Raw genomic sequence first — 23031 nt, forward strand, 5'->3', positions numbered from 1 at the left:
TTGGCCTTTCTGACCTCTAGACATGAGTTGTTTGAAGAAAGAGCACCTGTCTTTTCACCCCTGTTGTCCTAGCACCCAACAGAGTATCTTGTACAGAGCTTGGCCTCCGTGGAAGTAATAGATTATTTCAAAGTTGGCTCTGCTAATGGCCCTGCATCCCCCTTCTGGGCTCATTGAAACTTCAAAGGGGGCCTGCATGGCAACATAGGCAGTACTGGTGGCTCACACCTTGATCCTTTATGCTTCCACACTGACAAATCTTGCTCCCCTCCCAGCTCATTGAGCAAAAAGCTTCAATGAGCAAAGAATGAAGCCCACAGGGAACAACCATGACTCGTAGTCAGGGATTCTGCTCATCAAGTTCCACACATTCTCGGGCCAAGGGGCGAACCTGAGAACCAAAACCTAAGCTGCCCAGATGCCCTGGAATTTGCAAGCTGAGAATAAAGTATTAAGAGAAACCGTTAGCATCAATTCACATACACCCAGAGGCTAATGGCAACAATAAAAACAACCCCTGATAGTTATTAAGAATTTACTAGGTGCCAAGAATTGTTTAAACACTTTCTTGATGTATATTAACCCATTCGATCCTCAGAACTACCCCAGAGATAAAATCTATCACGCCCATTTCCAAAGGACCATTTGAAGCAGAGGCAAGCAGGGTATAAAAGCAGGCTCCATTACCCTGGAGCCGGGGCCCCTGACCATACACTCCACCCCCTGAACTGCCACCGTCCTATTTTCTGGATCCCTGAAGATGTCTTGATTCACAGATCCTTCCCAAAGCCCCATGTTCAGCGAATTTCTTCATATCTTTCCACCTACTCTCCTCCCGCCTCCCCCAATCTTTGATTTTTCCCTATATGTAGCCAGGTATGATTTCTGTTGCTCACAATTGAGTCCTAAGTGACATCCCCATTGAGTCCCAATCTCTAGGGCAGGAACCAGAGTGGCTGTGAGTTAGGCTGTGTTTACCAAGCTCCATAGGGGATTCTGATACATACCTGGGATTGGAAGCCACAACTTTGGGCAGCAGGTCTCAAACACTGAAAGAGTGAACATCTTTCTAGAAGCTTGGGACACCCTTCTGGATCCACTCTCACAGCAGCCTTCCAGGAGCATCCAAAAGCCCAGCCATGGGCACTACTTTCCCCGGCAGCCAGCCCAGATCATCTTCCCAGCAGCTCATCTTGACCCACTTTTCCTTGCCACATCTTCTCTAGGACTGAATCCTTGGCAGCAACACCCAAACCACCTCTGGCCCTGCCTGTATGGACAACCCACTTAGGTGTATTACTCTGGCTCTACCCTGGCACTCTCTTGACTATGGTTTGGTTCTCATCCTCTGGCATCCTGAAGCCCAGTTCCAGGAAAAATGGCTTTCCTCCCATCAAGCCAAATCCCGTGGAGGCCACACTGACTGGTTGGCCTCCCACTGGGGCAGGAGAATCAAATATGATGGGTTCACCTGTCCATCCTTCTGCTACTTCCTATAGATAGGCATCTTACTCTCTTAAAAAAAAAATCTCATAAAGGGGAATCAAAATCTAGGATTTAAACATGGACAGAAATTTTACCTCAGTATCTAATCTCATATTCCTTCTGCTTCAAAGTACACTTTTCTTGTTCGCTGGTCCTCAGTGCAGATAAGAACCTGAGAATATTCTCTATAAGAGCAGGTTTCCACTATAAGTAGCCATCTCTGTGCCACCTGATTGCCTGTTCTTCCTCATACGAAACAGTCCTTGTTCTTTTCATCATTTCCAGTGGATCCTATTTTCCAACCCTTAATTCATCTTCATTATTCTCCTTGGAACTCTCTTTAAATCCTCCACATATCTCTTAGGCTTAAAGAGCTTAAAGTAACCAATCGAATCGAATCAAATCAAGGGAAAACTAATGTTGCTGTTAAATTTCTAGGGGGGAAAAGATGGCATGAGTACAGTCATTTAATTCCTCATTCTCATTAGTAAATTCCTTTCTTCAGAGCCTAATGGTATTTGGGTTAAGTGGTACTATGTGTACTTTGCGACAGGCAAGGAATGTCTATCCTTCTCATCCTTCCGCCCTCTTCCTAGAAATGCAGTAAGATTCAAATGTAAGTATTCACTGTAAGTATTCAAAGGCATGTGCTCAAACTGATGGACAAACTTAAGCGACCCTAGGAAAAGGAAAGGGGACAGATGTTGGGAGATGGTATAAATTACAGATGATCCGGCTAAATGCTCTCAATATTTTTTGCATTATAACCTTCCTTTGCAGCTTTTTTATATGTTCCTCAATCATCTCTTTCCAGCAAAATGTTAATCCTACAAATAGACTGCATATCTGTTTATGTCCTATAGGTATGTTTGTGCTTTGCACATGAAAAGAGTAAATGTTTTTTTCCATGCCCTCTCAAGAACCAATCCTTCACCCCTTCCTGGGGGTAGTGCTGCCCTCACTGACAATTCATTTTCTGGTAGGATGTTCATGGCTTTGAGAAGGCTTTTATATTTCTTTTTCCACCAGGAAGGTGGACTATGTATCTTTGCCTCCTTTTATAGATAAGAAAGCTGGAGTTTAGACTGGTAAAGGAATTTTCTCACAGTACCACCTGGGACTAGCAGCAGGTTCAGGGTTGAAACCCAGCTGCTAATTTCCGGCGTGGGACCCATTTTGCTACATGGTGATAATGCTGTAAAATCCAGAAGCCTGTTCTCTATTATTTAAAAAAATCACTTAATTTGGCATTTCTCAATAGGCATTGGCCCCAAACAATTCCCAACATGGTAATAAATAAGAGTGGAAGTGCCTTAATTAATGTTTGCCCTTGCTTTCAAATTCTTTTTCTGCCTAAATATTCCATGTGAACACTTCTTGAGCTGGCTTGATGGGACTTCCAGCAGTTCTGACACTGAAACACCCTCTTGCCTTTCGGGGCTGTGCATCCAAGAGATTGTTTTTGTCCCCTGTTAGAGCACACCCTTCGGTCACTCTTCCTGCGTAGACAAACTTTGTTTTTCTTCTTGACATTTTATTGTGAAAATATTTGTATATACAGAAGAACTTTAAGACTTTTACAGCAAACACTCATGTACACACCACCTAGATTCTATACCATGTACTATATATACTTGCTCTATGGCATATCTATTTTTTCATCCCTCCATCTATCCACTCATCCAAATTTGGGGGGGGGGTGTATTTCACAGTAAGTTGCAGATACAGTACTCTTTCCTGCAAATGCCGCAGCATGTAAATCATTCATCAAAATTCAGTAACGCATAGAAGGTAACACCAGCTTTGTTCCTGAAATTAAAGAAAATGAGCTTAGTTTACATGTTCTGATGGTGTTCCCAAATAAAGAGATTCCACACACCTCTTTAATTTCCTGCTTGTGGAGCGCTGGCCACCTTTCTAAACAGGCTATCATTTCCTAATGGGGAGGAGGTGGTCGTGAGGAAGCAGTTAAAGGGAAAACGTCGTATTATCACTGCCTTGGCTTCCTTCATCAGTATGTTAAATATGAAGACCAAGATCTTATGGTGGCTTGGGATCAAGTTCACCCTAAATGACAGGACTAAAGTCATCCTTTTGGCTAAGATTCATACAAGTGTTTTGGAAATGGAAGAAATTAAAGACCAGTACTTCCAGGCTCTGGTCGGAGCACTTTACGTGCATAAACTCACCCTTCAAGGTTACTTCTAGTGCAAGGCTAGAGGTCAGCAAGCTTTTTCTGGTAAGGGTCAGACAGTAAATCCTTTAGACTCTGAGGACCACACAGTCTGTGGTACTCAACATGAAACATAAAAGCTGCCATAGAAAATACATAAAGGAATGAACACTGCTGTATTCTAATAAAACTTTATTCACAAAAATAGCTGGAAGACTATGGTTGGCCAATGGCTATGCTAGACTAACAAACATCAGAGTCTACTCTCAAAAATTGGATTCAGGACTTTTTTTTTTTTTTTTGTCTTTTTGCCTTTTCTAGGGCTGCTCCCATGGCATATGGAGGTTCCCAGGCTAGGGGTCCAATCGGAGCTGTAGCCCCTGGCCTACACCAGAGCCATAACAACGCGGGATCTGAGCCACGTCTGCAACCTACACCACAGCTCACAGCAACGCCGGATCCTTAACCCACTGAGCAAGGCCAGGGACCAAACCCGTAACCTCATGGTTCCTAGTCAGATTCGTTAACCACTACGCCACGATGGGAACTCTGGATTGAGGACATCTTACAGCTAGCTCCAAACTCAGAGCTTTTACCAATGCCTCAAAAGTCCTTTTATTTAATGGTGAGCCAAATCATCTATTTGAGTTCATGCCCTTCCATCTCTTATTGTACAGATAGGAGAGATTCATTAATTTTTAATCGATGGCATACTGATGCCAACTTAAAAAATCAAAATAAACTAAGACAGCGAGTGGTTGAATTATCTCGTTAAATGACTGAGAATGCTGAAACCCTAAAGGATCTGATCTGCCTCCTTGAACTGAAAGATGCTGCTGCTGGAGCATCATTCTGCACGGTCTTTGAGAAGTCACAGAACTCGAAGAATCACAGCAGAGCAAAGAGACAACTTGAAAACTGTAATTATAGACGTGGTAGAAATACCAAGGGAGATACAAGAACAATTCATCAAACAATCGATGTCTAATTACCTAGAAGGACACAAGGTGCTGGATGGCAACCAATATGCCTGTGTCAGGCTGTGCCAAGCCTATTTAATTTCCTTCCGCAGTAGAGGGGGGATGACCTGGCCATGTAAATAAGGAGGAAGAAAGAGATACTATCATGAAGGCAAAGCTTGCGATTCTGTCCAACAAGACAGGAGACACGGTGTCCTGGGCGCTACTGCCAAGTGAGACTGTGAGAGGACACAGCCAAAGGGAATCAATTACCAAAGGCACCAGTCAGCCTGGGGATGGCTGGGGAGCGGGAGACTGAGGCAAGGAGGCGGGGCCAAGACAGCACGTGTGCTGGACTGGCTTTTATGAGCCAATTAGTCACCTACAACCCCTGAATTGAGAGCTCTTCATTAAGCACACAGATGATCCATTGATGAGCACGTGGAAAACAGAACTACAATTCAAAGCATAATTGAACTATAATTCAAAACTACAATTCAATAACGGACTTGGTGTTGTTATGAGTCCCAAGGTCCATTAAAAGCAAGAGTAAATCTAGCCAGGACTGGGGCACAGTCACAAGATAAGGAAAACATCTAAATACAGCTGAAGCGCATAAGAATATGTACTGCATATGGATGAACATGAGTATGAATCACCTGATTAGAACTGAATTTGAATTTTGTGTTAATTAGTCATGCAAATATAAGATTAAGAAGTATACCTTCTTGGGGACACAGGTGGCTGTGGGCAACCAGGTTAAACTAAGCCCTGACCATACTCCTCCCAAGATTCATGTTTGGTCTCTGCGACATTTGAGGGCGTGGGAAAGCTAGACATGGCAGAGAAGAAAGACAAGGGCAAGATATTTTTAAAAGGTGGAAAATAACATTGAGGAGGAAGTTCATCTAGGAAAAAAGGCAGCTCTGGGGTGACTTGGCATCTACTTGGGAGTCCATGAAAAGTCTAGCACAGCAGTGGGCAGACTGTAAGCATCATCGGGGGACAAAGCATCTCTGTCTTTTGGGGTTTTTTTTTTTAGGGCCACACCTGCAGCATATGGAGATTCCCAGGCTAGGGGTCCTGTAGGAGCTACAGCTGCCGGCATACACCACAGCCACAGCAACATCAGATCCCAGCCAGGTCTGCAATCTACACCACAGCTCACAGCAACACCGGATCCTTAACCCACTGAGCAAGGGCAGGGATCAAACCCGCAACCTCATGGTTCCTAGTCAGATTTGCTAACCACTGCACCACGACGGAAACTCCAGACAAAGCATCTTGATACTTCTGTTCCTGGGTGTCGGGAAGGCAGCATGAAACAGAAAGAAGAGGGAGCAAGGACAGTGGCTACAGTTATGATCCTTTACTCTTGAGGGAACACCCGGATGACCTGCAGGGTTTGTTAAAACCCACATCCCTGCATCCCAGCTCTGAGTTTGTGACGCTGCAGATCTGGGGTGGGCCAGTGAATCTGCATTTCTGACAAGTTCCCTGGTGAGGCCCTGGCTGCTGGTCTTGGGACCACACTTTCAGAATCACGGGGTGAGAAGCCCAGTGGCTGGATTTGGACGGTCTGAGCTTGAATCTGGCTCTGCCCTTCCTGAGGTATTTGTCTCATTTCCTCTTGTAAAATGAGACAGATAACAATCGCCATGGCACTGTTGTGAGAAATAACATGTGTGAAACTCTTAACCCAGTGCTCAGGGCACAGTAAGGGATGCACATGTGTTAATGCTCATTACTAGTGAAAGACTGACAGCAGCAAATAATTACGCAGGTGAGAAAAAGGAATGTGTACATGTATGTGTGACTGGGTCCCCTTGCCGTACAATAGAAAGTTGACAGAACACTGTAAACCAGCTATAATGGAAAAAAAGAAAAATCAGTAAATAAAAAATAAATAAAATAAAATAAAATAATTGGCCAGTATCCTTGAGAGTAGCTACAGTCAAATTGGGATGGTCTGAGACAGTGCCATCCATATTTTGTTTTTTCAAATGTATCACTGCTTGGTGAGCCGGGTCCCACTACCTTAGGAAACTTGGCTTGCTCAGGGCAAAGTGTCACCCGCCTTTATCAGCATTATTTCTCAGTTAATGGTTAACCCGATGAGTCAAACATGAAGCATGTCTTTAAAAATTTACTGGGGCACCCAGTGCTATGCACCTGTTCACTTTCCCAAATGGCCCCAGCTTCTGTTGGGATGAGTAAGGCTGGCCTGACAAAAGCCAGCACCTCCTCATAATCAATGTGTATTCAGCCTGGACCACCCCCTCCCACCCCCATCTGTGAGTGGTTGTATCTTGGGTCAGGGCTGTCACAGGCTAAGTGACGATAACACATCATGGATGACATTGCTGGCCCTTCTTTTTTTCCAAAACAACTAACTACATACTGTAGTATTTCATCTCATTTCTTACCATCTCAAGAAATTTTAGTTATTATCAATCACTGTTAACTCTCCCTTCCCTTCCTTATTCTGTTTTTTTATTTGTTTGTTTGTTTTATAGCCACACCTGCGGCACATGGAAGTGCCCAGGCCAGGGGTCTAATAGGAGCTGGAGCTGCTGGCCTCCACCACAGCCACAGCAATGCGGGATCTGAGCCACACCTGCACCGACATGGCAGCTTGCAGCAGTGCCAGATCCTTAACCCACAGAGCGAAGCCACTGCGAACCCACATCCTCACGGACACTGTGTCAGTTTCTTACCTCGCTGAGCCACAACAGGAACTCCTCCTTATTCTGCTCGAAAGGGAAAAAAACTTGCACTTTTGCCTCAACTTACACTCAATTTGTGTGTATATGTCGTTCTTGGTGGCCCTCTCCAGTTCAGCCATCCGTGCCCTCAATTTGCAGCCCCCGAGCCTCTGAATTCTCCAGCAGCTTGTCCTGAGGAGTCCTTACCCACCACTCATGCTCTCGCCCTGGAAATGGGTAAATATTTTCTAGGTGCACATGGGCAAAGTCTGTGTTTTATTAGAAGAAATTTGGAATATTCCAAAGAGTGAATTTTTTAAAAGGCTATGTACTTTGGTAGATCGCATCACTTGTCAAATTTTTTTTTTAAAGCAGCTTTTTATTTAAGGAAGGGCAAAACTTTTGGCTCTATCTTTAGAAAAAAATAAAACTCATATGTCCCCAATTTTTTTTTTCTAACATGAGTTTTGCAAGAAGGCTTTCCCCCTTTGCAAGAGCGGGTTTACAAACAAAGCGAATGTAGCTCAGGATGAAATCACATCACGAAAAAAGCCAGACAGCATTAGGGAGGGAGATGAAAGCCCGGGAGGAATAATGATGGGAAAAGCCCTTTATTCTAGGTTATGTCAATAGTAAGAGGGGAAAAGAGAGACTCGTGGAGAAAGTCTAGGATGAAAAGAAGAAAAATATTTCTGATCAGGGAAGAAACAGCCTTCTGATTACTACACATAAAGCCAATTAAAAGGTAATGGGATTGATTTTTGTTTGTGGCTTATAGAATCAATCTCATTACATTAAAAATGTATCTTGTCTAGATGTCTCGACTCAGTAGGATTTTCATGTTCCCCCTAATGCACATTTGCTCAAAAACATTTATTTTCAACGAACAGAAGAAGAAAAAAGGAAGGATTGTAGAATATTAGAAAATCCCTCTGAGTTTACTTTGAATCTGTGGTTTGAAATGTACTGAGTTAGTTGAGAATGATACAGCCAATCAATATGGCTTGTTAAGATCTTCCAGACATGCCGAAGACAAGATAAACGCCTAAAGGTACAAGACTGTAAGACTGTGAAGTCTAGGTACGGTAAATCAAAATTTAAAAAGCCTAATGATAAAATGAAATGCTTTTGTAGCCTTAAAAGAACAGCTTTTACAGCTCAAGGTAGAAGAGAGTGAAATGGGTACATATCGAGGAACACGAGAAACACAAGAAAATGCACAGAAATGGGGACGGGGCACTTAGAATAGTATTTAAAAAGAGAATACCATTCCCTAGGAGGTAAAATAAGGTATTGCTCCAGTTTTAAGATAGGCCACTATCACCTGTACTTAGTTGAATCTCTCACAATTGGAAAAACTCTGATTTTGATCATAAATGCTAGCAACCTCAGTTCTACAATTCACTTATGTGTTAAAAAAAAAAAAAAACCTTTTCCAAAATAGATTATTCTATGGTAGGCAGAGGGGAAGTCAAAGCTGCATAAGATGGAGAACAATTTGAAATGATAGTGTGTAATTTATTTCTCTTTTCCGAAATTGCTTTTTCTAATCCCATGCTCACTACAGCTGTTTCAAAAAAGAAGGACAAATGACACCAAAATCATTTACTGTCTCAAAAGAATGTCTACATATTTTGTCTTCTTCAGGTAATTCCAGAGGATCTTTACATTAACCATGCAAGTATGTCTCGACAATGCTGGCCTTTTGGAAAGGCCATGAAAGAAATTTAGGAAATTCCAGGAAAAAAATATTAGTCTGTGTTTACTTAAGAACCTTAGCAACGGCCAAAAGTCCAGCTCACTCCCCTAATAACAGCATTGAGTAAATCTGATATGCTATTAGTAATAGTTTGAGAATTCTAAATTCCTTATGTTAGCAGTCTTTATGCTTTTTTTCCCCCCCATCATTTTACTATGTATTTACTGACTGCCCACTGCTGCTTGGCCCTGGGCTCAACACTAGAGAAGTACCTAGGATTAAGGCTGGTGACATCTCTGGAGCTTGCATTCTTTTGGACAGAGATGTACAGGCAACAAGTGAACAGTTAAATATGATCAAAACTAGAGAAGAGAGTGTCGTAAGTACTGTAAACAAAATAAATAGGTTGATATGAAAGAGAAGATCTGCAGATGCTAATTTTTATGGGGATCAAGGAGGACTTCAGTTATTAGATGAAATTTGATCTGATACCTGGACACGCAGAGGACTTGAGGACAAGAATTCCAGGCAAAGAGCAACTGCAAAGGCCCTGTGGTAGCAGCACCATGGTCTGTTTGATGAGTAGGAGCTGCAAGGCCATGCTCTTGGAGAAGAATAGTACAGACAGGGCAGGGAGGAAGGCAGGAGCCCCACCACGCTCACAGGTGTAGCAAGAAGACTCATTTTTATTTTGAGAGCAATGGGAAGCTGCTGAAGCTGCTGGGTTTCTATCTAACAATGATGGTTTGGCCTCCTGATTGAAGAGTGGAGTGTATATGTGTGTGTGTGTGTGTGTGTGTGCGCGCGCACGCACGCGCATGCACGTGTGCACGTGCAGGAAGATTGCCAAGAGCAGAAGCAGGGAGATGAAGCAGGAGGCTGCTGAGTAGCAATAATCCACACAAGAAACAACGATGGGCCAAACCACATGGTAGTCCTGGAAGTTGGAGAAAAGTGAGTGAACGCAAGGTATCTTTGGAGGTAAAACTGAAGCTTTCTAAGAGAAAAAGCATAAGGATGGGAAAGAGGCTTCCAGGGTTCTGAAGTTCAGTGCCATTTAATGGAGTGGGGTCCAGTTCTCCTTTGAACATTAGGCTAGAGATGACCCGAGGGACATCTACCTGAAAAGATCGAGTAGACAGATGGAGCAAGGTGTTTGGAGCCCAGGGCAGAAGTCTCAGCTAGAGACACAAATTTGGGAGTCAGTATTCTGCACAGTTCCTGGCAGACCCTCCAGGCACACATTTGGTAATTAATAAATGCTTATGAAACAACTGATTGATAGTTGACGGAAAGGGCAAGTGAGAATTTTGCACATTGGAAGAGGTTTGGAATCTCTTGGCAGAGAGCACTCCGGAAGTGCCGGTAGAGAAGAGAGCCAGGCACTGCAGCTCCTCAATAAATATTAATTTACTGCAATGAATCTCAAGAAAACAATGAATTATGCTTTCAGTACATGACCTATGTGGCTTACTTGGTGCCAGAGCCATTGTTTGACCGCTTGTAGCTTCTGTTCCTCATCCTCAGTTATCTTTATACCTGGTGGCTCAGTCCCTGACCCAGCATCTTGCTTGGTTCTCGTTCACTGTCTTTTTCGCCTTCACATCCAGAGAATTCTGTCATTGCTCTGATTCTGCCCCTAATGCCGATCTCAGATCCTGCTCTTCACAGATTTCTGAATCTGCCCTAAGTCATCAACGTTGAGTACTAATTACATGCCAGCCACCCTTCTAGACACTTGACACATAGATCCCACTTATAACACCCTGCCAAGTAGCTGTTTGCCCAGGGGGTGGACCTTAATTCCCCTGAGAGAGTAAGTGCTTGGCTCTAAGTCAGGGAGCTGGAAAGTAGTAGAACAGGGATTCAAAATGAGTCCAGCTGACTCTATGGCAGGCGTTCCCCTGCCTTGGTTTGCAAAGCTTATTGGATTTTGCCTGCTGAGTCCATCTGTACCCTCAACCACCTAGTTCCCCAATCAAGTCCAGTAGGTGGCCAGTATCCGTTGAGGGTCACCAAGCCTTTGAGTCAGGTTGGCCTGTGTGTATACCCCTGAATGACCTTGCTCCGTGACTCTGTAACTGCAGACTCCCTTGGTGCTCTAATGTGGGATTTATCACATTATGGGAGGATCCGAACCTAAGAGAGGCCCACGGCCTGGGAGGTTGTTAGTCATCAGAAAAACAAAGGAGAGGGAGTGTGTTGGAGCAACAGAGCTGGGCAGGCCTGCTTGGGACAAGGTGGCTGAGAAGAGAGGGGCTGAAGACAGAGGAAGAGAGCAAGGCTGTGAATAAAAAAGAGCATGGACTCTTTTTTTTTTTTTTTCCCCTGGGCTGCACCTGCGGCATATGGAGGTTCCCAGGCTAGGAGTCGAATTGGAGCTACAGCTGCCGTTCTACACCACAGCCACAGCAATGAGGGATCCAAGCTGTGTCTGCGACCTACACTCCAGCTCATGGCATTGGCAGATCCTTGACCCACTGAGCAAGGCCAGGGATTGAACCCCCATCCTCATGGATCCTAGTTGGGTTCATTTTTGCTAAGCCATGGCTGCAACTCCAGAGCGTGGACTTTTAGTAGCTAGCTGAGGGATAAGATGGCAAAGACACAGAAAAATCCTAACTCATTGTTCAAAAGAAAGAGCCCATGGCTTTATGTAAATGGGTTAATAAAGCTTCAATCGCTCTGGCCAGGCATGCAAACAGAAAGGCTTATTTCTATCTTCATTAGGCATTCCCTCGAGCATGCAGGTATGCTCCAGGGCACAGGGCCATTTACTCAAACACTGCAGCAAAAGCAATGGTTTCACCAGTGTCCAAGGGGTGCCCGGCCTTCACTAGAAGGAGGCCAAGCCCTGGGAGACCCAGCAGTCTGGGAAGGAATTATCTGCAATTACGGTTGCACCAGAGGCCCAGGGGAAGTGAGGCTCCCCCTTCTGGCGCTCACCTCAGCCGCACCTGTAGCTGCACCATTCCTTCCAGCACACTTGCCCTTCATCCCTGACTCCTTCCTGAATGGATGGGCCCCACGCTGGCTGCTGGGGAAATGGAGCTGAAGAATGTCCATTTCATGTTTGGTTTCCAGGCAGAAATGAGATAGGGAATTTCTAGAGGCAAGTACCTAGGAATCCATCAACCACCAGGCATAACCTAATAATGCATCGGATTGGTAACAGTGGAAAGCTTGGTTTAAAAGACTGGAGGGAGAGAAGGCAGAAAAGCTGCACATGCACCATGTGCTTTAGTCAAAGCAGATGGTTGCAGCTTGTGGCTCACAGCTCTGCTTTGCTGAGGCCTCTGGGGCACTTCCTTCTGATGCAAGTGCAACATTAAGGAGCCAGACTAGATTCTCAGACTACTAGGTGTCTGGAGAGAGTCAGCGGAACCCTAGGAAGAGCGTTTATGAAGCTAACCTGGATCCAGCATCTTCACTGCTAACATTCTGCCTGGCTTAGTGAACATGGGTCCAAGGATTTTGAGAAACAAAGAAGTACCTGGGTTCTCTCTCTCTTTTTTCTCTCTTTCTCTCCTTCTTTCTTTCTTCTTTTCCTCCTTCCTTCCTTTCTCACACACACAGAGGTAAAATCTTAAATATATCTTTAATTACATACAATTAATATGACACTCGAAGTACCAATAGCCAAGTTCTTTGCTGTATTCCCAACACCTAGATCAACGTCAGAACAGAGTAGGGAATATTTACTGTACCCTTGGGTTTCAGGTTCTGGTGCCTGGCCTTGCCCGTAGACCTTTTATTAATATCTCTGGGAAGAATCTTTAGTTGAATTCTAATTTTAAAAACATTATTTTCATGGAGACATTAAACTGCTCCAACTCCTTACACAGGGCTATGTTTTCTTTTTCTGATGGCAAAATACTAAGTGTAAAGTTCGACTGAAGGAATCGAAGGAATACCCTAAATGAGCATATCATTAAAAATTTTGTATTTATCATATTCTTCTCATATTTGCATGTAATCAAATAACCAAAGAACAACAGTCAGCAGGGTTAGGAACAGAACAAGATCATACCACCCAATAAAGATTTGGCCTTATCCTGGATTTTTTCTTATACATGAAATATTTTCTCCTCCCAAGCTCTACTCCTGGGAAGGCAATGTCCACTTTATTAAAATTCATATTACCTGGTGAACTTCAATGCCCTTCAACAGAAGTAAAATTTCATGCAAAATATTTATCAAACAGTGGTGAGTTAGCTCTGGGCGTGGGTACATATGTACCAAAGTCTTTGAGACAAGTTCAAAACCAGATCCAACTGGTCTGCCAGAAAGTGCTGATGAAGCCAAGGATGAAGCCAAGATTGTTGGAATTAGAGCCTTTCCCCTTGATAAGGCAGATGTGACACTTTAAATGGTATCTGCTACTCCAAACCATACAATATCACTTACACGTGGAATCCAAAATATGGTACAAATGAACCTATCTACAAAACAGAAACAGACTCAGGGACATAGAGAACAGACCTGTGGTTGCCAAGGGGGAGGTGGGTGTTTGGGGTTGGTAGATGCAAATCATTACATTTAGAATGGATAAGCAATGAGCTCCTGCTGTACAGTACAGGGAACTATATCCAATCTCTTGGCATAGGCCATGGTGGAAGATCATAGAAAAAAAGAATGTGTACACACACACACACACACGCATAAACACACCCATATATACATATATGTATGTATGTATATATCTATCTATCTATCTGGATCACTTTGCTGTACAGCAGAAATTGACAGGACATTGTAAATCAACTATAACAGAAAAGATAAAAATCTTAAAAAAAGTACGTTTATATATGTACGACTGGGTCGCAAAGGATGCTTCATTGGCTTCTGCAGTGGTTAAAAATGTGAGACTTCTGACCCCAAGTTAGTTAGTATTTTTTAAATAACACCTGATTTCCAACTATGGTTTATTTAGATGTTAAGTTTGGTGACACTTTAACAAACGTTAACAGAAATCAACTCCCAGGAATCTGAGGGCCTCGGGGATGAACAGTATTGCTGACAATCCATCGTATCTAACAAGGTGTGTTAGAAATAGCTGAGTACTGACCTCCCCGGGACAAATGATCCTCTTGGGACGAGGGGCTTCTTGCTGCAGCTGATACACTGCCAAACATAAAAAAGAGAGAATTACAATTAAAAAACATCAACACATACCAGCATGCCTTCAAACTGTTCGACCTAAGTAACTTTCGAGAACTGCAAATTTTTCAACTAAAACACAAAGGAGATAGAGGCACATTTTTAGACTGAATAGAGTCAGGTCATTTATATGGAAATTAGTCACGATGAATGTAAACTGGCAAAATTGATTTTTTAAAATTCTTCTAAGGCCAATTTAGTTTCATAATTGTTACTGGCATTGTTCATTTTATGGCTTTCTTGGAAGACTAGAGAGGACTAAAATTCTTTTGACAATTTTAAAGATGAAATTCTACTTCTGAGTACCTAAGGAGAAAGATCATATAATAGGATTCCTGAATTTCAATGCCAATGTTTCCTGACATATCCGTGGAAGACTGGCATTAGAAGAGCCGCATCCTCTGAAATGTTACAATTATGGACAAAGACACCAGTGGTTCTGTGAGTTAATGAAACCCCAAGTCATTTCTCTTTTCATAAGCTCCATTTTTGCCCTGCCTATCTCCGTGACCTCTCATCTACCTGACTGTTTCCTACCCATTGTCACTCCTTTTTCTTGGGCTCTTTAGAATCTTTAGTAATAATAACTCTTTTATGTCCTGTTTTAAAGACAGATTTTCAGGCTTGGGTATGGAGGAAAGCAGATAATTGTATACAAAGATATAATTCATCAGACTATTGTTTGCAATTTTTTTCAGACGATAAGGAGTGACTGTCTGCTGCTTAGCTGGTTTGGTTATTTCTCTTAGAGGAAAAGCTACCCAAGCAGGTACCTTGGGATTCTACTTCCACGGAAATAGAGGTTGAAAACAAATCTATATGATGTCTTCAGACTCTTGAAGGGGGACTAATTCATGTTAAATAAATCTGTGAATCATATCCTATAGAATAGATACATGTCTGAGAAGTTGAAAGTTCAATTGTATAACATCTTTCTTGAAAATGTAGTAAGAGAAGCAAAAACTTCTGGCTTATTTTTAGGTCTCAAAATAATAATAATAATAAAAAAAGACATTTTAATGGAAGGGCAGAGGGTCATGTGGAAGCAGAGGTGGAAAGTTTGATGGGATGGATTTTGTGACTCTGGCTCCACCAGAGCTTCAGCCCAGCATGTTATTTTCTTACCTAATAAGAAATAATGAGGGTAGGCGACCTGGCTTTCTCACAGAGAAGACACCCTCTAGCCCTCACGTAGATGTTTTAAAGTGTCACATTTCTAAGCTGAGGTTGCCCCCACTAATGACGAAGTCTGTGTCACTTGAGGACAACAGCAGCCACGTATGACAGACAGGTCAGAGAAGGCTTCCCGCGCCGGAGGAAACACGAGGAGGAATTGGCCAAAGACAGAGAAATAGCTGTGCCCGTTCCACTGACTATCCCAGTACTGCCCATGCTGCCCTCAGTGATGAGACAGGCTGCATGGAATCCTTTACTCCCCGGCATCAGCCCCGACACTGACTTGCTGCTTTCAGCAGGGTTTTGCTGTTAATAATGTAAAGGGAACCAAAGGAGCATCTACTAGATCCCAGGTTTAGAGCTCAGAGGAACGGCAGAGCCCACACGCAGAGAACACCCCCTTTCCTCTTCTCAGGATCAAGCCAGCTGGAATATGTGGGGGGCACGGCTGGACATGTGCACACCACCAGTTTTGTGAACATTATTTTTCATGCCTCCCTTGCAGGTGGCAAAGGAAGTCCAGCTGTTATAAGGGAGAAGCATTTCTAGCTGAGCACACCTTTACAATGCATATCAACAAATATTTGAACATGTGCTCTAGCACAGACACCACAGTCAGCCTTATACAGATGCTTTGGGGATGAATGGAGGGGAAGGGAGACGAGAAGGGAACCAGCATATTCCTTGCTTGCTATGTGCCAGGAACAAGCTTCCCAAGAGCTCAGAAAAAAAGCACATTGATTCAATATCATCCTCATTTTTTAAGATGAGGAAACAAGTGTCCAGAAGTGAAATATCTGTCCCAGAACATCAAAGGGCGAAAAGGTATCCTTTTAGTTCCAGAGCCCTGGTTTATTTCTGGGTGCCTCAGGGCCTTTGCCCTTGCTGTCCCTCCACCTCCGTTGCCCTTTCCCACGATGTTCAGAGGGCTCCCTCTCCGCCTTCATTCAGGTCTTCTCCGACTCGCCTGACCTGGTATAAATTCCACCCCGTCGCTCTGCTCCCTGACACCATTTTATGTTTCTTCACAGTCATCCTCTGCATTAACACACCTTATTTGTTATTTTGGGTGCTGTCTCCCTTGACTAAAGTGTAAGGGCAGGAACTTTGTTCTGTCCACTGGGGAATGCGCAGCACCTAGAACACTGCTTGGCACACAGTAGATGCTTCATGCATATTTGTATCCAGTGACTCAGGGATCACAATCCGTGTCTTCAAGGACACTGATCCACCGAGGGAGAGGCATGTGGAGAAAGAGAACCAGGGTGGGCCAAATGCTTCAAGGAGGGGGAGAGGAGGAAGAAGTTCTTCTGATTCAGGTGGTCAGGACAGTTTCCCCAGGAGACAAACTCGGAGCTCTCCTTGAAGGGTCAGCGGGGTTTCCGCAGGTAGAGGAAAGGAAGAGGGTACAGACGGAGGACAGAGCCCAGCAGAAAAAGGGAATGACATGCTGATTGGTCAGCAGAAAAAGGGAATGACATGCTGATTGGTCAGCGGAAAAAGGGAACGACATGCTGATTGGTCAGTGAGAGTCCAGTGTGGAGGTTGCATGAGGGGGGGCAGATGCGGGAGGGGGCCATGTGGGACTGAAATCGAAGGTCATGGGAAGGAGCAAGGACATTCTTTTATCTGCCATGGGGAGGCAGTGACGTGTTTTGAGCAGAGAGGTGACGAGATCTGGTCTGTTTCAGAATAATGATGATAAGACTATTCAAAATAATGGACGCTGCCATTTTCCAGACCTACTGTGTGCCAGACACCATAGCTACACTTTCTCACTTACTCTCATCGACAAACCTCCAAGGCAATAGTTATTCCCCACCTCCGTGGTAAAGAAAGTAGTGGGGACACCAAGCTTTGAAGAAACCCTGAGGTCACACAGATAATGTGATGAACTCAAGATTTAAAGCCTGATTTCCAGCACCCGAGGTCTACATTTTTCAGCTTTGCCAGTGGTCCCTAAAGCAGATGGCAGAGAGATCCCACGTGGAGCTGCTTGCGTTAGAATTGCCAGATTCCCAGACACCATCCCTGACAGCGCTCACTCTGCCAGCCTGACCAGGGGCCCCCACATCTGTTCTTTTTAAAGCTCTTTGGGAGTTTCTAATCTACAGCCAGGAGTAGGGGCCACTGGTCTTTGCTTTGCTGAAGGAAGGATCAAAGGAAGATTCTTAAAGGCAGGGAAGCAAAAGAGAGGACTGTTTTACTTGTAAGAAGGGAGCCCCTGAGTGTGAATAGGACAACGTTGGTGGAAATGCAGATGAAAAGGTGGGTTGATGGTAGAGGAGGCTTGACTGCACTTTTTAAAAGAAATTACAGTTGATTTACAATGTTATGCCAATTTCTGCTGTAAAGCACAGTGACCCAGTCATACATATATATATATTTTTTTTCTCATACTATTTTCCATCATGTTTTATCTCAAGAGATGGGATATAGTTCATGTGCTGTACAGTAGCACCTCACTGCTTATCTTGATTGCAAACTGAATAGAGGAAAGGGACCATAATGACAGAAAGATGGAGATGCCATTAACCATCAAAAGGGCTGGTTCCTCTCCTGTGTCAATAGGCAAAAGCCCACAGGTTTAGAGCTCTAGGGACCCTCTGAGTAAAATGAAACGTGGTCATTCACCAGTCTTATGACTGGAAATGGTCTGAGCAGGAGCAGCTTTGAGAGGGTCCCTGAAAGCCCCTCAAGCCAGGGATGCCACCTGTCCTTGCTGGTCCCCGGGCAGCACGCATCTTAATCAATCACTATTTCTCAGTGAGCAGGTCTCAGGATCTACCAGGTCTACTTGGTGCTGTTCCAAGGACCAGCGATGGACAAAACCTGTTTGCCATCTGGAGCATGCGTCTCTATAAAGATAATGAAATAGCAACCAATTGCAATGGCAGCCATAGAAAAAATGGGGACGGAAACCGAATCTCAGCTTCAGGTGAGGACCCCAGACCCTTATTTTCAAGGTTGGCTATAACAAAACAGCCATGAAAAAAAAAAATCTCTGAGGCCCATTTAACTTAACTGAAATGTGTCACATAATCTTGAATTTTCTTGGTTCAACAAACACATGTCACAAGCGAAGTGCAATAATAAAATGTCACTTCTTAGGGGATTCTGCGCGCTAAGGGGTGAGATGATGGAATTTGCTTCTAAGCAATGTTCCAGATAGGTTCCAGGCACTCCCAGCCCTGGGTCCTTACAGCACAGGAGAGAATTCTTAGCATTGGAATAAGCTGTCTGGCTAGTGGGGGCCAGGGTGGATGGTCGCTAGGGAATGTGGAAGTAGAGAAGGGGTTTCTTCGCTCCCCAAGAACCCTGAAGCAGATCAAGAAGTTGAGATCTCACTGAGAGAAAGTTTTGTGCTTAAGAAAACTCCACTCAGCCTCAGATTACACAATCAACCTACTCCCCATGGCTGCTGAGTGAAAGCTAGAGGCCTGTGTGACACTGAAGCCCAGTCCAGACCCACTGGCTCCTAAAAGACCCTGCAGGGATGTCCTCTAACAGCACCTTGTCTCTTAAGAGGACATGTGGACCCAGAAGCCCAACTTGACACTTGGCTGTGACACCAAGCCAATGCCGCCTTGCATTCTGCCCATGTCTTCCAGTTTTTTTTTTTGGGGGGGGGGGTTGGTGTTTTGTTTTGTTTTTGTCTTTTTAGGGCTGCGCCCACAGCATATGGAAGTTCCCAGGCTAGGGGTCAAATCGGAGCTTATGCTGCCGACCTACACCACAGCCACAGTAATGCCAGATCCCAGCCACGTCTGCGACCTACACCACAGCTCATAGCAATGCCAGATCTTTTAACCCACTGAGCAAGGCTAGGGATCTAACCCACATCCTCATGGATACTAGTTGGATTCTTGACCCACTCAGCCACAACCCCCATGGCGTCCCCATTTTCACGGGGAAACTCATGGGTGAAACAGCAGGGGCTTTTGAATGCCTCCAGCTTCAACTTCCGCTCCAGCCTGCCACGTGCAGGTCTTGTCTTGTTAAGAGAATGTCCAGTCTTACTCCTCTGTCCCATAGCACAGTTAAAAGTCTGAGGAAGAGGCCATGTAGACTTGAACCAGGGGATCCCAGGCCTAAGTGTGCATAGGAATCACCTCTGGGGTGTGATAAATTGCAGGGCCCCCCATTCCTTCAATTCAGAGATCCTGGGTTGGGCCAAATAATAGTTCTTATAACTATTCTCGCCACATGGTTCTGATGCAGGGGGTCTGTGGATAGAATGCTGAGGTTCTAAACTCCTCTTTAGAAAAACAGGCACAAGCTTTGACTGCCTGACCTGCTGCCCAGGAGAGGCCCCTGAGAGAGCTGCTGGCTGCAGCATCCGCTGCCTAATTGGCACTTGGCCTCTTAAAAATAAAATCTTTCAGAGTATACCCATGGTGGTTGGCTTTTAAACTCGTCTGCTTAGGGCATACAGTCCATACAGTTCTGGCTTAAAGTTTAGAGAGTGCCTCTATTTTATTTTAAAAGTAAACTTGAACATAGCTTTAAAAAAAAATGAAGCCAAATCTTCTCAGTGACTTCACCAATGTCATGGGATTTGGTCTTGAGAATTAAGGACTAGTGGTTCATATATGAGCCTTTGGGACAAGATTATTCTTAGAGAAACAGCTCTGCACGTGATAGCATTGACTTCTAAGAAAGGGCAGTAGAGAAGGCAGGAACTTTAGGGACCTCATGTGGCATCATTGTTCTTTGAGTCAAGACCTGGTCTTATCCATCTTTCAGCCCCACATTTCCAAGCACACTATTTGGGCTAAGGCAAAGACTTAATATGCATTTGTTGAATGAATGAATGAATGACCAATATACTTTCTACAAAATTTCGAGAGAGCTGATTTCTAAGTTTCCTCATTCTATTAAATTTCTAAATCAGATATGTGTTGGTTGTCCCTAGGCATCCATGTTCATCTTCTCTATTTCAGAGTTTCCAGTCCTGGGGATTACACAGGAGGGGTCTCTCCAGACTTCCACTGCCCCTGATTGTTTCAGGGCAATTAGCATATCCTAACTCTCTGACCACAGGATAGAGTCAGGACCCATGTCAAATAGGGCTGAGACTCAATTCTAAGACTTTTGTGGATGTAGACTGTCTCTCTGTTGCTCTTGAATGAGGATGTGGTGGCCTTGGTGCTGTTGGTGGCTCTCTGGGGATTGCAAGGGAAAAGCTAACAGTGGAGACAAACCTAGGAAAGTAGAACCACCGGGTTCTGGTAATGTTATTGGAATTGCTGGACCCAGTCAGGCCTAAAGCCATTTCTTCTGGATTTTTTGCTTATGTCAATCAGTGTGATGGAGTGGAAGATTCTGTTACTTGCACCTAAAAGCATTGCAATTAGCATTAAACCTTAAAAACAGCTTCCTAAACTGGATCATTATGAATCAAATTTCCTCTTAGGAATAATGCCATAATAGAGACTCAATCTTCATAATAACAATCTGATGCCAAATAAGTCAATATTATAGCTAACAATAGGTGATAGGTGAAAGCAAAGACATACCTATATACTTCTGTAATCATTGTAAATAATCCATTTTTAAACCAAGTCCTACCATACGGTCAAAATGAAGTGCCTCTAGTAAACTTATGAGAAATTTCCAAGCACCAAATAATCACTAGAGTGAAAAACTTAAATGTGTGATGGAGAAAATGTTATGGATTCCATAAATGATATGTTAATGAGTTTGACATGAACATCTAAAACTAATCTCTCAAAGGATAGTTTGGGAGCATTTCAAAGAGAAAGACTTGGTGATTCTTGAGGTTCAGAATGAGTTTACCAATGGGTTATTTAAAAGAAAACAAATTTCATGTTCTGATAGGTTTGTTGGCCTTTCAGAAAGGAAAAATGCTATTGTTTTAGCATATTTGGATACTAAAATGTATCTCATGAAGTTTTGCAAGGCCCTCCATTCCTGCTCCTATGTATCCTTCAAGACCCACAGGCAACTTTAACTTCTTCTAGAAAGTCTTCTCTAATCCCAGGCGGTAGAGGCGTGTCAGTTTGTTGCTTCCGGCCATTTGACATGTTAATTGATTTACATCTGTCTCCCTTAGTAGACTGTAAATTGGAGGAAAGTATGGACCACATTTTAGCTACTGTTGTTTTCTACCACTTATCCTAACGCTTATAGGACATGTTTGCCAAAAGACCAAATGAGTAGATCATAAACTTGGGAATAAGATGGAATAGCATGAGCTTAATAATATTGTGAGATAAGTTTATAAGCAGTCCAACACCCAAACTCAAAGAATTAATGGACCCAGGACCACCAAAGGAGAGTTCTTTCTCAGTAGTACCCTTTGAGTGGATCTTTGATCAATGCGTTTTTGATGTGTGGGCAGCACTGCCAACGGCCCCCTCCCCTCCAGTGTGGAGGTCTGCATCACGAGACCCTCACATCGAGACTGGATGACTCCTTGTTGGCTACAGAAACTTCATGTATGTCATTAAGTTCATCTTAAATGGCAACCATCCCCTCTGCATCTAAAGTGTTATGATTCTAGAGCAAATTAAACACATACACACAAACTTGGTTGGACCCAAAACTCAAACGTACCCAATACACTTGGGTAAAATTGATACTGTGAACATGTAATTAACACCTTTTCTAGCTTTATTAGGACATGAAAGTGCTTTTAGAAGATACACTGGGTGGCCCAAGGTCTCTTAGCAAAACGCAAAATGAATTTGAGGCAGTGCCAGGGTCTCGCTTCAGTAAAGCTCTCTGCAGTGGCATTCACTCAACAAATATTTATTGGGCAGTTAACATAGGCAAGGCTGTGTACGCGGCAGTGTGTGAGGAGTAGTAAGTCATGGGACCCCAATACCTCTCACTACAGATGTTTGGCTGAGTTACTGTCAGAGCACTTCACACTCCATTAGGAAACAAACAAACAAAAACATCCAATTACTAGGTCATTAGCACTGCCTTTTAAAATAGAAGCTCAGAACGCAGAATGTTCGATTGCAAGGGCCCTCAGAGACCCAGCACAACCCCTTTATTTCACAGATGGAAGAACAGACTCGTGTGATAAAGAACCAGCGGCCTCTACATGCTGACATGGGAAGATAAAAACAAGACAGCACTGAGGTGGAACAAGCAACTCGAAGGACACTGGGTTCAGCATGAACCCCTTTTTACAAAAAGAAACAACAAAAATACCTCAGTATTAGGCATATGTATTTTGTGTGTGTGTGTGTGTGTGTCTTTTTGCCTTTTCTTGAGCTGCTCCCACAGCATATGGAGGTTCCCAGGCTAGGGGTCGAATCAGAGCTGTAGCCACCGGCCTACGCCCGGGCCATAGCAATGCGGGATCCAAGCCGCGTCTGCAACCTACACCACAGCTCACGGCAACGCCGGATCCTTAACCCACTGAGCAAGGCCTGGGATCGAATCCACAACCTCATGATTCCTAGTCAGATTCGTTAGCCACTGAGCCACGCCAGGAACTTCCAGGCATGTGTATTTTAAACACATGGAAGGATATAGTTTCCAAAATTGACAGGGCTCAGGGATGGCAAAGAGGAATGGAACGTGGGCTGGGACCTGGTTTGTGGCTTATGGGAAATGTTTCCTCTCAGCTTTATGTATTTCTCTAACGTCTGTCTCGCAGGTAGCTTTGCATTGCTTTTGTGACCGATACATACATAC

General features: G+C 43.8%; 1 protein-coding gene across 2 annotated transcripts in view; it reads right to left on the bottom strand.

Moving 5' to 3' along the window:
* CHN2 (chimerin 2) overlaps positions 1 to 23031 on the bottom strand; it is a 294785-nt gene that overhangs the window by 129965 nt on the left and 141789 nt on the right. For both annotated transcript variants that reach the window (XM_047763711.1, XM_047763712.1), the window contains exon 3: positions 14090 to 14145. In XM_047763711.1, coding sequence (XP_047619667.1) covers positions 14090 to 14145 — 56 coding nt within the window. The remainder of the gene's footprint in view (positions 1 to 14089; positions 14146 to 23031) is intronic.

The sequence above is a fragment of the Phacochoerus africanus genome, chromosome 16 (assembly GCF_016906955.1).
Source record: "Phacochoerus africanus isolate WHEZ1 chromosome 16, ROS_Pafr_v1, whole genome shotgun sequence".
NCBI lineage: Eukaryota > Metazoa > Chordata > Mammalia > Artiodactyla > Suidae > Phacochoerus > Phacochoerus africanus.